The sequence below is a fragment of the Tripterygium wilfordii genome, chromosome 10 (assembly GCF_013401445.1).
Source record: "Tripterygium wilfordii isolate XIE 37 chromosome 10, ASM1340144v1, whole genome shotgun sequence".
Classification (NCBI taxonomy): domain Eukaryota; kingdom Viridiplantae; phylum Streptophyta; class Magnoliopsida; order Celastrales; family Celastraceae; genus Tripterygium; species Tripterygium wilfordii.
The window spans coordinates 4,987,068-4,999,613 of NC_052241.1; the positions used below are offsets into that span (position 1 = coordinate 4,987,068).

General features: G+C 37.2%; 2 protein-coding genes across 3 annotated transcripts; both read right to left on the reverse strand.

The window, feature by feature from the left end:
• Positions 1-4,678: 4,678 nt before the first annotated feature.
• On the reverse strand, positions 4,679-5,964 carry LOC120007287 (putative nuclease HARBI1). Its single transcript, XM_038857489.1, has 2 exons — positions 5,124-5,964; positions 4,679-5,064 (listed from the first exon to the last, which is right to left on the reverse strand). Exons 1-2 carry the CDS (start codon positions 5,962-5,964, stop codon positions 4,679-4,681), a joined length of 1,227 nt encoding a protein of 408 aa, XP_038713417.1.
• A 2,497-nt stretch (positions 5,965-8,461) lies between these two features.
• Positions 8,462-10,865, reverse strand: LOC120007914 (2-alkenal reductase (NADP(+)-dependent)). 2 transcript variants are annotated; one of them, XM_038858401.1, is made up of 5 exons: positions 10,475-10,865; positions 9,862-10,006; positions 9,411-9,577; positions 9,225-9,307; positions 8,462-9,094 (listed from the first exon to the last, which is right to left on the reverse strand). In XM_038858401.1, the coding sequence occupies exons 1-5, from the start codon at positions 10,688-10,690 to the stop codon at positions 8,716-8,718; spliced, it is 990 nt and encodes a 329-aa protein (XP_038714329.1). In that variant the 5' UTR covers positions 10,691-10,865; the 3' UTR covers positions 8,462-8,715. The 2 variants fall into 2 exon arrangements, with proteins under 2 accessions (XP_038714329.1, XP_038714328.1); XM_038858400.1 differs by having other exon boundaries at positions 9,829-10,006; positions 10,475-10,863.
• Positions 10,866-12,546: the final 1,681 nt, after the last annotated feature.

The following is a 12,546-nucleotide window of genomic DNA, read 5'->3' on the forward strand; positions in this document are numbered from 1 at the left end:
CCAATATAATGGCTGGCCAATAATTGACACATACACCCACAAAAATAAATCAATACCTAAATTATTGGCTCTGATACTCACGCTTCACAAAAACACTTTTGTCTTTCATGTCACACATGGGATGACACACACACATCAAAAATACTTTTATCTTTCATGTTAGACCTTGGATGCAAACACTAATTTTCAAGGTGTCAATACCGCCCCTCAAATAAGTATGTTGTGTAGGTTATATACCATGTCTGACAACGAAACAAATCATGGCTTACTCTGAAGTGACTTGAACGATCTGCCAGTTAACATTTCTACATAAAAAATTCCAACAAGTGTAGAATTGGCTTTCTCCAAACCTCGTACCATATCTTCAACATAGAGGAACTTGGCTTATGCGTGGTTAAATAAAGGGGAAATTCAAATACTATAATAGTTGTTACTAGTTTCAATCCACCAAGTATTGAACAAATAGGGAAAAATAAAATAAAATAATCCAATATAATTGACGAAAGTTGTGTATCTCGCGTGAGCAATGTTATTAAAATCGACCTGGACATCGACCCTGGCAAAGCACCGGGTCATTGGTTTACTGGTTCAACCAGTGGGTCAACGATTTAATCGTAGGTTCAATTAATAAATAAAAAAATATATTATAATTAAACTTAATGTTAAAAAATAAAAATAAAAACCAAAATAATGAAATATGACCATCCAAAAAAATATGTATGTAATATTGACATTTAACAATGTAATAATGATGTATTATATTGACATATTGATTATAGTGATATATTTTGATAGGTGATAAGTGATAATTAATAATTAATATACATATATTGATATTATCATATCATATATAAAAAAATGAAATACATATAATGAAATTACAAAAGAATTCAATGTTTTGTAGTCATTTAACTCTAAAAAATAACCTCTCCGATTCATGTAAAACCGATCGGGTCATCGAGTTTCCGGTCCGACCACCCCATTTTATCAGTTTTCACCAGGTCACATGCTCAAACGGTAATATTGACAAAACTGTGTCGATTTAGTGGCCGGGTCACTGATTTTCCGATCTGATCGGCCAGGTCAGTCCGGTTCTCACAAAACTGCGCGTCAGATTACAATATTTGAATAGAGACACTAATCAAATTCTAAGCTAGAGAAACAAATACTTAAACATAAATAAACACAAAAATAGGAAACTCTTTAAAGGCACATGAAAACGGAATAGAAGAGAAATAAGAAAAAGTCCTTAAAAATACTAAAAAGTGATCGAAGTTGTGGATTGATGCCGGGTATGGATAGAGATAAGATATTTCCTCTACTCTAAGATACAGTAACACCACTTAGAATGTAGGAGCACTCTCAATAGCTTCCCCAATCTCCTCTCTATCCCCATATATAGATAATATGCAAAAAAACCACTTCCCAATGGCTTCCCTATCTTCAATTGAATATCTAAACCATTATCTAAATTGTTTTTCACTCTTCAAACTTGAAGAAGCAAAAGACCGGTCCCTAAACATTTTTTTACTCTCAAAATATTGTCTCTCTCCTGCCACATCAGCCGAGAACTCGCAGGGGTCAATTTCTGTCATTTTGCAATCCTCTCTCTCGTGCTCTTCTCTCTCGCGTTCATGATCTTTCCCCAATTCACTCCCTATCGTGTTCGCTCTCTCTCCTTGATTCACTCTCTCTCGTGCTCAGCCGTGCTCAATCGTGCCTGGCGTTTGGTCCCTGCCTTCGTCGCGGTTCTCGTGCTCAATCCCGCAATCGTGCCTCGCGTTAGCTCCCTGCAAACCCTAACTCATGTAAGTGATTTTCTATATCTGCTATGAGTTTTCTTCCTTTTGATTCATGTATTGATCCTGTGGATTGATCTGCTGTGGTTTCTATTCACTCACTGCAAACCCAAAAGTTTAGGCTAGTCACGCTTAATTTTGTTGATTTCTATATATGCTGTTATATCTGTTGTATATGTTGTGGATTGATCTACCTCCATCATTGTTGTCTTGTTACCAAGGTAGACAATAAAGACCAAGTAGAATAGTAGAGGAATTGGAAATCTCTCAAAATCGTCCTCTGTTGAATCGTGCATGAATTGCCTAATACCCTAAAGCCTAATGTTTCTATTCACACACGATTTCAATGATTTATTTTCCTTGTTAATTGCCTAATACCCTAAAGCCTAATGTCTTGTTACTCACTGGTCACTTGCTTCATGTATGATATCATCTATTGAATCAAATCTGGGAAGCCTAATCACCGTGATCAAATATGAATATTAGTTATTTGATTGAACTAGGTTTTCATATTGTAAAACTTTTACTTGTGGAGTACTGACTGCATCTTTGATATTTTTAGTTTTACAGCAGGCCTATGGAAAAAGATGTAAGTCAAACTTTTGCTTGGAGTTAATTGTTTTCTGCTGTATGTTCCCTTGGGGCTTCTTATTTGATTGAACTATGTTTGTTGTTCTCTGTTGATTACTCCATGAACTTGTAACCGCATATTTTGTTGATTGATGAGGGTGGTCAATTTTTTAGTATTTTGGTTATGAAACTATGGTAAGATAGAATTTGGGTTGCTATAAGAATATCCACTTTGTTCTTACGTGCTAGTTATAAGTATCATGGATCATACTACAATAACGAAAGATAGAATTTTCTGTTGTTTTACTGAAGTAATTTACTTGTAAAATCACTAGATCTTGCAAAGACAAGAGGTTGGGTAGGTTCAAAATTAAAACAATCATTGGTATGGACTTATCAGGATGCTGTGAACTCTAGCTATTGTAACTATGGAATATATTAAGGGGTCATGTTTGTATCAAGTTTGGATTTATCAAGGAAAGATCTGCCTATTGTATGATTTTTTCTTCAAATTGCTGGAATATGCACGTATTGGATAGTGGCAGCAACTGTGGAAAAGAATGCCTTATCAATTTTTATGAAGCAGTGGTTTTGATACTATAGATAAGGCAAATCATCTATTTAGTAATATTTATAAAAGAAATACGTAATCCATCTGAAGAACCAAAAGGGCATTCCAAAATGGCCATTCTTCTGAAGGATGTTCATCTTTCTTATAAGTAAAAGTTTCATAATAGTCAATTTTCTGTATCAATAAACTGTGCCAGGCATCTTACCAGGTGAATTGGGAACTTTCAGAAATTAAAATTAGACTGTTATCCTTAAGGAGGATTATATCCTTTTTTTCCCTGATAAAAATACAAAGAAGTTTCTTTCTCTGAAGCTTGTGTTGTATTTTGCACCCTCATTCAGCTGCCTTTGCCTTGCCCTCATTTCTGAAGAGGGAGGTCAGCTTCCTTCGTGATTATCCAACTGTGGCTCATTGAATCATGTTCTCTCACTCGGTTTCTTCTGGCTGCTGGCTTTCATATAAGTGGATTTTCCTCCCACATGATACGAAAACTAGCTTTAGGTTGGTACTGCCATATTTAGGTGTAGCTGAAGCCATGAACTCTGCCTTTGAAACCTCAGTGACAAACTTATTTTAGAATGTATTATCTGGCTTGGAGTTAATTGTTTTATGTTTGTTGTCTCAAAGATGTTCTTGGTAACTTAAAGGCCTTATTCTATTGATTTCTATTGATTTTAGAATGAGCATGCCTATTATGGATTCCCCCATGGTTGATTTGAATAATAACAAGGTGAAGCCAAAGAAATCCGAGAATTATACTGTTCAAGAATACCTTATTCTAATTGCGGCTTGGGAGCACAGTAGTGAAGATGCAATTACCGGGACGGATCAAGCAAAGGAGCAATATTGGATTCGTGTTTGGCATGAGTATTCTGAGAATGCAAAGTCATATCCTCCTCGTAGTGATAAGTCAATCGTGAATCGCTTTAGTGTTATTCGGGCCAAGTGTTTGAAATTTTCTGGTATTGTTCAAAGTATTGAGAACGCACATCCTAGTGGCATGGGAGAGAAAGACAAGGTGTTTCCTCTTACTCTTTGATATTGTTTGTTGCATTTTGACAATTCAATTCGACTAATTCATATTTTTACAATTTCATTGCAGCTAAATGAAGCTTTGAAAACATGGGCTCTAGAAGAGAAAGAAAAAGGTTTCAAACTACTTCATTGCTACAATGTCTTGAAGAACTCACACAAATGGATGACTGAAGTTATTCTACCTACAAGTAGAAGAAACATTCCAGCATTAGCGGAATGTTATACAATCGGGGATGATGATATACCATGGGGGCATGTGGAGCCGGATAGGCCTATTGGGAGGAAAGCGGAGAAAGAGCAAGGCGGAAGAAAAAGATGAAAGTTGAAGATAGTGAAGAGTCAACAGCTTCCGTCAATTTTCGTCATTCGCAAGAAATGCTTCAAAAAAGGCATGACCAAAGGATGGAAGTTGTAGTAGAAGATACAAAGAAGATGGATGAGCTAATGGAGATGAAGAGAGAGAAAATCAGGCTTGATCAAGAATGGAGAGAGGAAAAGCTCATGACGGTTGATATGACCAACTTGAGTGAAATGCAACGCAAGTTCGTGGAAATGAAGCAAAAGAAGATATTCGAAAGATATTTTTCGAAATGAGAATGTGTAACAACATTTTTCTAGACATTAATTTAAGTTGGATGGTGAACTTATATTATTATTGAAAATGAGGATTGTTATTAAACTTGAATTAAATTTTCTTATACTTTTACTCGACATTTCCACGTAGTTCCCACAAGTGTTCCACTAGATCCTCTTGAAGACGACGATGAATGCTCTTATTTTTTAGCTTCTGATGCCCTTTGATGAATTGATCAAAATCATAATGATATGCAGCATCGTTGCGATCAAGCTCACTGATATCTACTTTTTCAAGCAGGTAATACTTACCATTCTCAATTGACTTGAACATGTCACGCTCATGTTCCACGACCATGTTATGTAATATCACACATGCTTTCATGATATTCTTCAACGTCGCTATTTTGAAATACCGACACCCTTGACGAATGATAAGGAAACGTGCTTGGAGAACACCAAATGCACGTTCAACATCTTTCCTGGCACCCTCTTGAGCTTTGGCAAAATTTTTAGCTTAATGGTTTGAGGCATCGGAATTGTTTTCACAATTGTTGACCACTATGGATAGATACCATCTCCAAGATAATAACCCATATCATAATGATGATTGTTTATAACAAAGTTCACTGGTGGAGCACGACCATTGATGATGTCTGTGAACAAAGGGGAACGCTCAAGAACTTTTATGTCATTGAGCGATCTTGGAAGTCCAAAGAATGAATGCCATATCCATAGATCGCGAGATGCTACAGTCTCCAAGATTAAAGTTGCTTCTTTATGATGGCCAGAGTAATGACCTTTCCATGCACTTGGACAATTCTTCCATGACCAGTGCATACAATCTAAGCTACCAAGCATTCCAGGGAATCCACGATCCTCATGTAGCTGAAGCAACCTAGCAATATCAGTAGAATTAGGTTGCCTCAGGTAACGTTCCCCGAAAACGACAATCACTGCTTCAACAAACTTTTTCATTGCCTCATTTGCGGTACTTTCAGCTATCTGTAGATTTTCATCAATCATATCAGCGGATACTCCATAGGCCATCATTCTGAGAGCTGCAGTAACTTTCTGCAATGAAGATAACCCAACCTTATTCACAGTATCTCGAGATTGAATGAAATAGTTGTCATAAGAAACAACACCTTCATGAATACGATTGAACAAATCACGGCTCATACGATATCGCCTTCGGAAAATTTTTTCATTGTATGTCGGGTTGGCAGAGAAGTAGTCACGCACTAACTTCTCGTGGCCTTCTTTCCTGTTGCGGTCAATAAAGACACGGCCAGGAGTAGAACCTCCTCTTTTCTTCGACTTGTAGTTTGAACTTTCAGCTTCAACATGCACCTCATCCTCTTCCGTTGACTCAAGGAGCCAATTTTTGCGTCTTCTTCGGAGAAAGTTAAACATGGTGATCAAAGAAGAATATGAAAGAGAGCACAAGAGTATTTGAGTGGAGATGTGAAATTAAATTATGCAACATCCATTTTTATAGAGTGTAATTCGAATTTCAAACACTAGCCGTTGTAATTCGAATTTCAAAAAAGTATCCGTTACATCTCGAATTTCAAAATTAGCCGTTGTGATTCAAATTTCAAAATATTTTAATTTTATTTTTTTTTTAAAAATCTTGGTAAAAAAACTATTGGAAAAACTAGCCGTTGTGATTCAAATAATGTTTAGAAAAAATTATAATTTTGAAATTTACAAGTTCTGATAATATAGAGACTTAATATAAGGAATCTATTGGGTGCACAATATTGAAATTGATTCTCTGTGCTGTAAAATGACACTGTAGCACTGACAAGATAGGGATAGGGATAGGGAAACTGCTGCGAGTGCTCTAAGGAGATGTAACTCACCACTCTAGGGAATCCACCCAAGAGATACAGAGTAAGAGAAGAAGGTTTTCTTCATGCAAGTTTTTATCTAACTCAAAATCTGCCTCCCCTTTATTCAATATTAGAAGAATTTATAGACTACTTGGAACAACCCTCCAAGCATAGGAACTTTCAAGAAAATAAAGTCTTCATAAAGAAATTCTAAAAGACACCAAACATAAAAGATTTATAATTGCCAACTAGGCATTTTCGGAATTCTGTAAACAGCTTGAACACTCTTCAATAGGATGGTCATAACTTCTTCTAGGAAACTCCAAATCGCACGATCTTTGAAGCATTGGAAACTAGACACATAGGGCTTTCTGTTGATACATTATTTGCATATTAAAACTGAGTGTCCATATTTATTTCTTATCTCTATCCATACCCGGCATCATGGCTGCCGTCCGGTTTGTCATGATTGTACTGAGAAATCAATCCATCCCACATGCAGCAATTCTCCCACTAAGCTTCATCGTAGCAATGTTGGAAAATGAGTACTGGATTACAGAAAAGCATGGTCATTGCTGACCTTCCAAAGGAAAAGGATGCACCCAAGTCAATAGAGACAGTATGCCTTGCCTTTGGAGAACACTTGTTGAAGAAAACCAGCATATCCAGCAATGCCTGCCATACTTGTGCACAAAGAGATACAATGAGGCTATTGCATATTTCCCAAACGAGGCTCTATTCCATCATTTACTTAAAGCCAATTACGTATTGAAAAATGATTTTTACACCAAAAAGAAACACAAAAACAGGGTGAGACGTGATTTAATTACGGTTTCGATATTTGGCCATTTATTGATCAAGGAGCGGTGTGCGGTCTGGAAAAGAGAAGCCTATAGCACTATGATATGTCGTTCCTTTTTGGTCCGTCCCTTGAATTGCATCCAAGCTAGTATTTAGCCATGTGGAGACTAAAGCTAAATCTTCTCCTGCGTGGAAAAAAATTCCCAAAAGAAGTGGTTTGTTTGTTTGTTTTTTTTTTCTTCCCAATTTACTCGACCTATAATGGGACAATGGGTGATCGTTCTTCAGTGGTGCGCTCAAGTTGGGAAACCAACGACATCTCATGATGAATAGAACCAGGAAAACAATTATCATTTGCATTTGAATTCATTCATATAGAAGAAGTCAAACTCAATTAACAAATTAACTTGAATCAGATATTATAACAAACATTACATGTGAATGTGATGCCAAAGTCTGGAAACTCTATACAACTTCAGTTTCCAATCCCAAAAATACTACTCACAGTTCCTATGCAAGTTCATGTCTTCTGAAAATAAAAATAACACATAATGGCCACTTACATTCCAGAGAAAGCAAGAATTCCAGTCGTTAAAAGACCTCCGAACTGAAATATGGAACAAGATTGAAAACAAACTTCAGACATTAAACCATGAATGAATATGATATTCAAAAAGCTTAAGTTCGAATATGTTTGAACTTAATATAATCGCAGAGAACTGCAAAATGCAGAAAGCGAATAAATCATCAAGACTATGAATCAGGATTAGATAGAATCATAAAATCAAGTCTAAACTAGTAAACACGTAGACAATTGATCAAATGCCCACAGAAGCAGTGCCCAACTTACAGTTTATCTAACAAAGATAATAAACAATAAATACGATACTACATGAAAGTAAAATAGCAAAAACTTGAAACTAAAAATAAAAGGAGTGTGAGATGCAAAGCCTAGGGTTCAGCTGAGAGATGCAGAGCACACAACAGCCCCTAACAAAATGGAACTATACACGACAAGCTTGATGCGGGGAGCAAGGATACCTGACCGGCGAAGATTCACAATCAACAGAGTAACTCGACCATGCAGGAGGAGATCCCCGAAAAAAACAGAGAGGAAGTGATGAGAGATGTTGTGTCGCAGATGAGAGAGCAGAGAGATATTCACGGTAGCAGTCACCCGAAAAAGGTAACCTTTATGCACTTGTCATCATAACACCCTTCAAAATGTTTTGCTAGAGGATGTAACTTGGATTTCAAAAAATTGGAGTAGGATGTTGCACAAAAAACTGACAACCATACTAAATATCACATATATAATTCATCCATAATACATGACTGATTCTGAATCATCTCCCAATTGGTGCAACTTGTGCAGATAATACAAAATTTAGAATCTACCAATGGCAATCTCAAATAAAAATTTGAAAGGGTCTTGAAATTTTTGAATGCATTGGTAAGAGCTCATAACACCTTTACCATTGCTATGCTCTTTTTCCCAATCCAGTTTTTCTTCCTTTCAAATGAAGAGTTATTCATGCACTATGCGCACAACTTTCTTACCCACATTTTTGCCAGAAAATAACCCAGCCAAGGCAGCTGGAGCACTTTCTAATCCTTCATTCATGTCTTCAATGTAAACTATCTTCCCTTGCTTGTAATTGCTGACAATATATTCCAAAAACTGTGGATATAAATGCAAATAATCACTTTGCAGAAATCCCTGCATCCTGATTCGTTTCATTATGAGATTGGATAAGTTAAAGATCCCTTTGGGTTTAGAAAGGCTGTCCAGAGAAACCATTCCACAAACTGCAATCCGTCCATGAATCCTCATGTTAACCAATGCTGCATCAAGCATGTCACCACCCACATTGTCAAAGTAAATGTCAATGCCTTGTGGGAAGTACCTGTCGAACAAGCAAATAATAAACTTGACAGTTACAAAACCAACATTCTCCATCCATCAACAAAGAACGATTTGCTTATCCAAAAAAAAATAAAAGAAAAGGAAGACAATTTCAAAAGTTTATAGTCGACCTCTTCAAAGCCGCATCTAGGTCTGATTCTTCTTTGTAATTGAAAGCTTCATCAAATCGCAGCTTATTCTTTAAAAGATCAACCTAATTAGAGTGATTGGGTATCGTTTATCATGTGTATTTAAATACAAAAATCTCTTTCATAGAAATTGTGTGATAATATACCCAGAAGGTATGATAAAGTTACCTTCTGGCTTGAGCCAGCACTTCCAACTACATAGCAGCCAAGCAACTTAGCAAATTGTCCAACAAGCTGACCAACGGCTCCAGAAGCTGCAGAGACAAAAACATACTCCCCTTTCTTAGGGGAACAGACCTCATAAAATCCTGCGTATGCTGTAAACCCCGGCATACCTGAATACAAAATTGCTTTATTAATGTTTTTATTAGAGCATTTCAGCAAAAAAGGTATGAAGTGTTTCCGCAATGTAGTCGAGAGATGTAGGGAAGAAAAAGCTAAGGACTGCAATTGAGAATTCAAAATTTTAGCAGCATAGGAAAGTCTATGTTTATGCATATTTGTTCAGGAAAAGAAGATGGGGAATATTTCAAATGATGGTGAGTATCTGTTGTTCTGAACATCTGAACAAGAAAACATATCTTACCAAGAAGACCCAAATAGTACGAGAGAGGGATATCATGTTGCAGAATTTTTCTCAACTGCAGAGGTTTCTGAATCAGAGAGTACTCTTCCCAACCAGTTATTCCTGATACTAAATCATCTGGCTTGAAATTCGGGTTATCAGAATCCACAACCTTTGAGACGCCAAAACCTTCCAAGGCCTGCATCAACAATTTAATAAACACCATAGCTGCAAAATTAGGATTTTAATCTTCTTTCATGGCCGTAAAGCAATTATCAGGGCCAAGGCATTTGAACCGGGGGGACATGGCTGCTGGAACCACCCCTACTCAACAATCCTTAACTATGCTGCTATGTTATAAAAAATTGAAATTAAGAAGCGAACTAATATATCAGGGAACAAGGATCGCATATATATACAACATAGTTCACCACTTCAGTCAACATAACCAACCAGACATGCCCTTCAATCCAACGAAAAAATGATGATGAAGACAACCCTACTATTCTTCAGACCCAGTACAAGATTTGCATTGGGGCTCAGATTTTTTATACGCGGAACAAACCAAAACAAAGCAAGACCACAAATTTAAGGCAGAGGGAAAAAGGATAACAAAAAAGGAACAATGGTGAAGTAAGCAATGCATACATGGGATATACATACAAACCTGACCAGGGACGAACGGAGGGAGGTAAGAACCATGGAAATCACGCATACGGCCTCTCATATATGGATCGCAAGAGAGGTAGAGATTCTTGACCAAGAATGCACCCGACCCTTTTGGGACTTTCAGCTCTACTTTGTTAATCCTCAGTTCCATGTCTGTCTCCGTTGGTGATCTATCTATGTACCCCTTGAATATCACCTGCTTGTTTTCTGCCATTCCAATTGCTGCCTGCAAATATATGTATCCAATTTCACCAAAATAAGAGAACAAGTGATTGTGATGATCTTGTGTTCGAGTGATTTGTCCGAGATCTTCTGGTAATAACCCATACTCTTACAAGGCCACCTACCTCCTAGGCCACCTAACCCACAATCAACATAAATTGTTTTTTTTCGTTTTTTTTTGGTATTTGTTTTCTGTTTATCATCCAATGGATTCTGACTCGCATCTCTTGTGGTTCAGTTGGCCTCGATGGTTTAGCTGGGTTTTTGGAATGGTTAGGTGAGGATGGCTTTTGGAATGGTTAGGTTAGGATGGCCCTCGATGAAATGTGGGAGAAAATTATTTATTTTAAAAAAGATAGGACTAAGGTGAAAGGCTTTTGTTATCCGAGTCACTAGTTGAAGTGATAAAGATGATTTATATCACTTTGGTGATCAAGGTTTAAATCTCTCCTCCCTGTTTTAAAAAAATAGAGTTTTGTTTTGAAATACATTGAGAAATATGCATCTCATTGGAATTGAACATTGAACACACATATGTCTAACGCAATCGATTGTCAACCGGACCACTTCTCGTTGGTAGAGTGTTGTTAGTAGTACCATCAATTGAGCCATATATTATATAGAGGTTAGACTATTGAATTGGGGAAAAATTAAAATTTGATAATACCCAATTACTCCTCCAATCAAGAACAGACACGTGGCACCCTTAAGTTCAATAAAGGCATACCTCAGATAGACTTACCTTAACTCCATTTAACAGAGACAACAAATATTTGAAGACATACCTCAGTAAGCCTTATCTCGGCCTAACTCAATAGGTACACCAAAAATGGGTAATATCTCAGAATACCTACCTCGACTCCGAGATACCTATCTCGGAATCGAAAAGCCTATCTCGGCTCAAGGTAGTTGTAAGGAGTCTCCTAAGCACAACAAAATTCTTAAAAGAAGATTCCTTAATACAACTTGAAGAGCAAAGATGGACGTCTCCTAATTTTCATAGAAGACATGATTACGACTCCGAAACGGAATAGAACTTGTCCAAGTACTATATAAAGGCACCTCCGGTCAGGTAAAAAATTCATTCACAACTTTCAATACTTTTCTTCTCAAGAGCTTTGATCTCCGTAGTGCTTGCTTTCTCTTCCCCCTTTCTGACTTAAGCATCAGAGTGTCATTCCCAAGGAAAATACCTTGGGGGACTTTTTACCTTACGTTTGTTCATCTTACAGCCAAGAAGAATTCATCATCAATAATCGAAATAACCTGATTTGGATCAACTTGGTTTGTTAGCCAAACAAACAAGATTTGCACATCATAAGATTGACGATGTTTGTTGGAAGAACAATAAACTTCCCAACCTCAAAGTACGGTTCAAACTAGGTCAACAGTCGCTCAAGGAGCTGGGGCCTAGGGTCGAGAGGGGGACAACCTAGAGCAACACCATGATCCACTGGCTCCACTCAATCCACAAGTTGGACATCCGCAAACAATCAATCAGCAAACAACCAATCCAGGAGTGGTTACATCCGACCAACTTATTGTCCTCTTACAACAGATGCAATAGCAAATTCAACAAAAAATTCAAACCCAAATGCAAACATTCTCCCAAAAGTTGGACATGCTCCAGCCACCATCTTCGCACAAATTTCGGTACTAGGAAAAACAGACCCAGAAATTGAGAAAAATTCCTGTGGACGGTAGCCAAAAAAGCAACACTACTGTCCTGGAGGATGAGCGCAACTAAATTGAAGATATGGTGGATCGAAAAATTACTACAATAATAGAAGGTCCATTTATGGACCCCGATTGGGTTAAAACCTTGACCCTTCTGACAAGCGAGATTCA

What these genes read in the sequence shown, in the direction of transcription:
- LOC120007287 (XM_038857489.1), bottom strand. Translation starts at nt 5,964, where the DNA reads ATGTTTAACTTTCTCCGAAGAAGACGCAAAAATTGGCTCCTTGAGTCA. An exon ending in GGGTTATTATCTTGGAGATG is followed by an intron (nt 5,065 to 5,123) that starts GTATCTATCCAT and finishes CAAACCATTAAG; the next exon opens with CTAAAAATTTTGCCAAAGCT.
- LOC120007914 (XM_038858400.1), bottom strand. Translation starts at nt 10,690, where the DNA reads ATGGCAGAAAACAAGCAGGTGATATTCAAGGGGTACATAGATAGATCA. An exon ending in GTGCTGGCTCAAGCCAGAAG is followed by an intron (nt 9,308 to 9,410) that starts GTAACTTTATCA and finishes CACTCTAATTAG; the next exon opens with GTTGATCTTTTAAAGAATAA. An exon ending in CTAGATGCGGCTTTGAAGAG is followed by an intron (nt 9,095 to 9,224) that starts GTCGACTATAAA and finishes CTTGTTCGACAG; the next exon opens with GTACTTCCCACAAGGCATTG.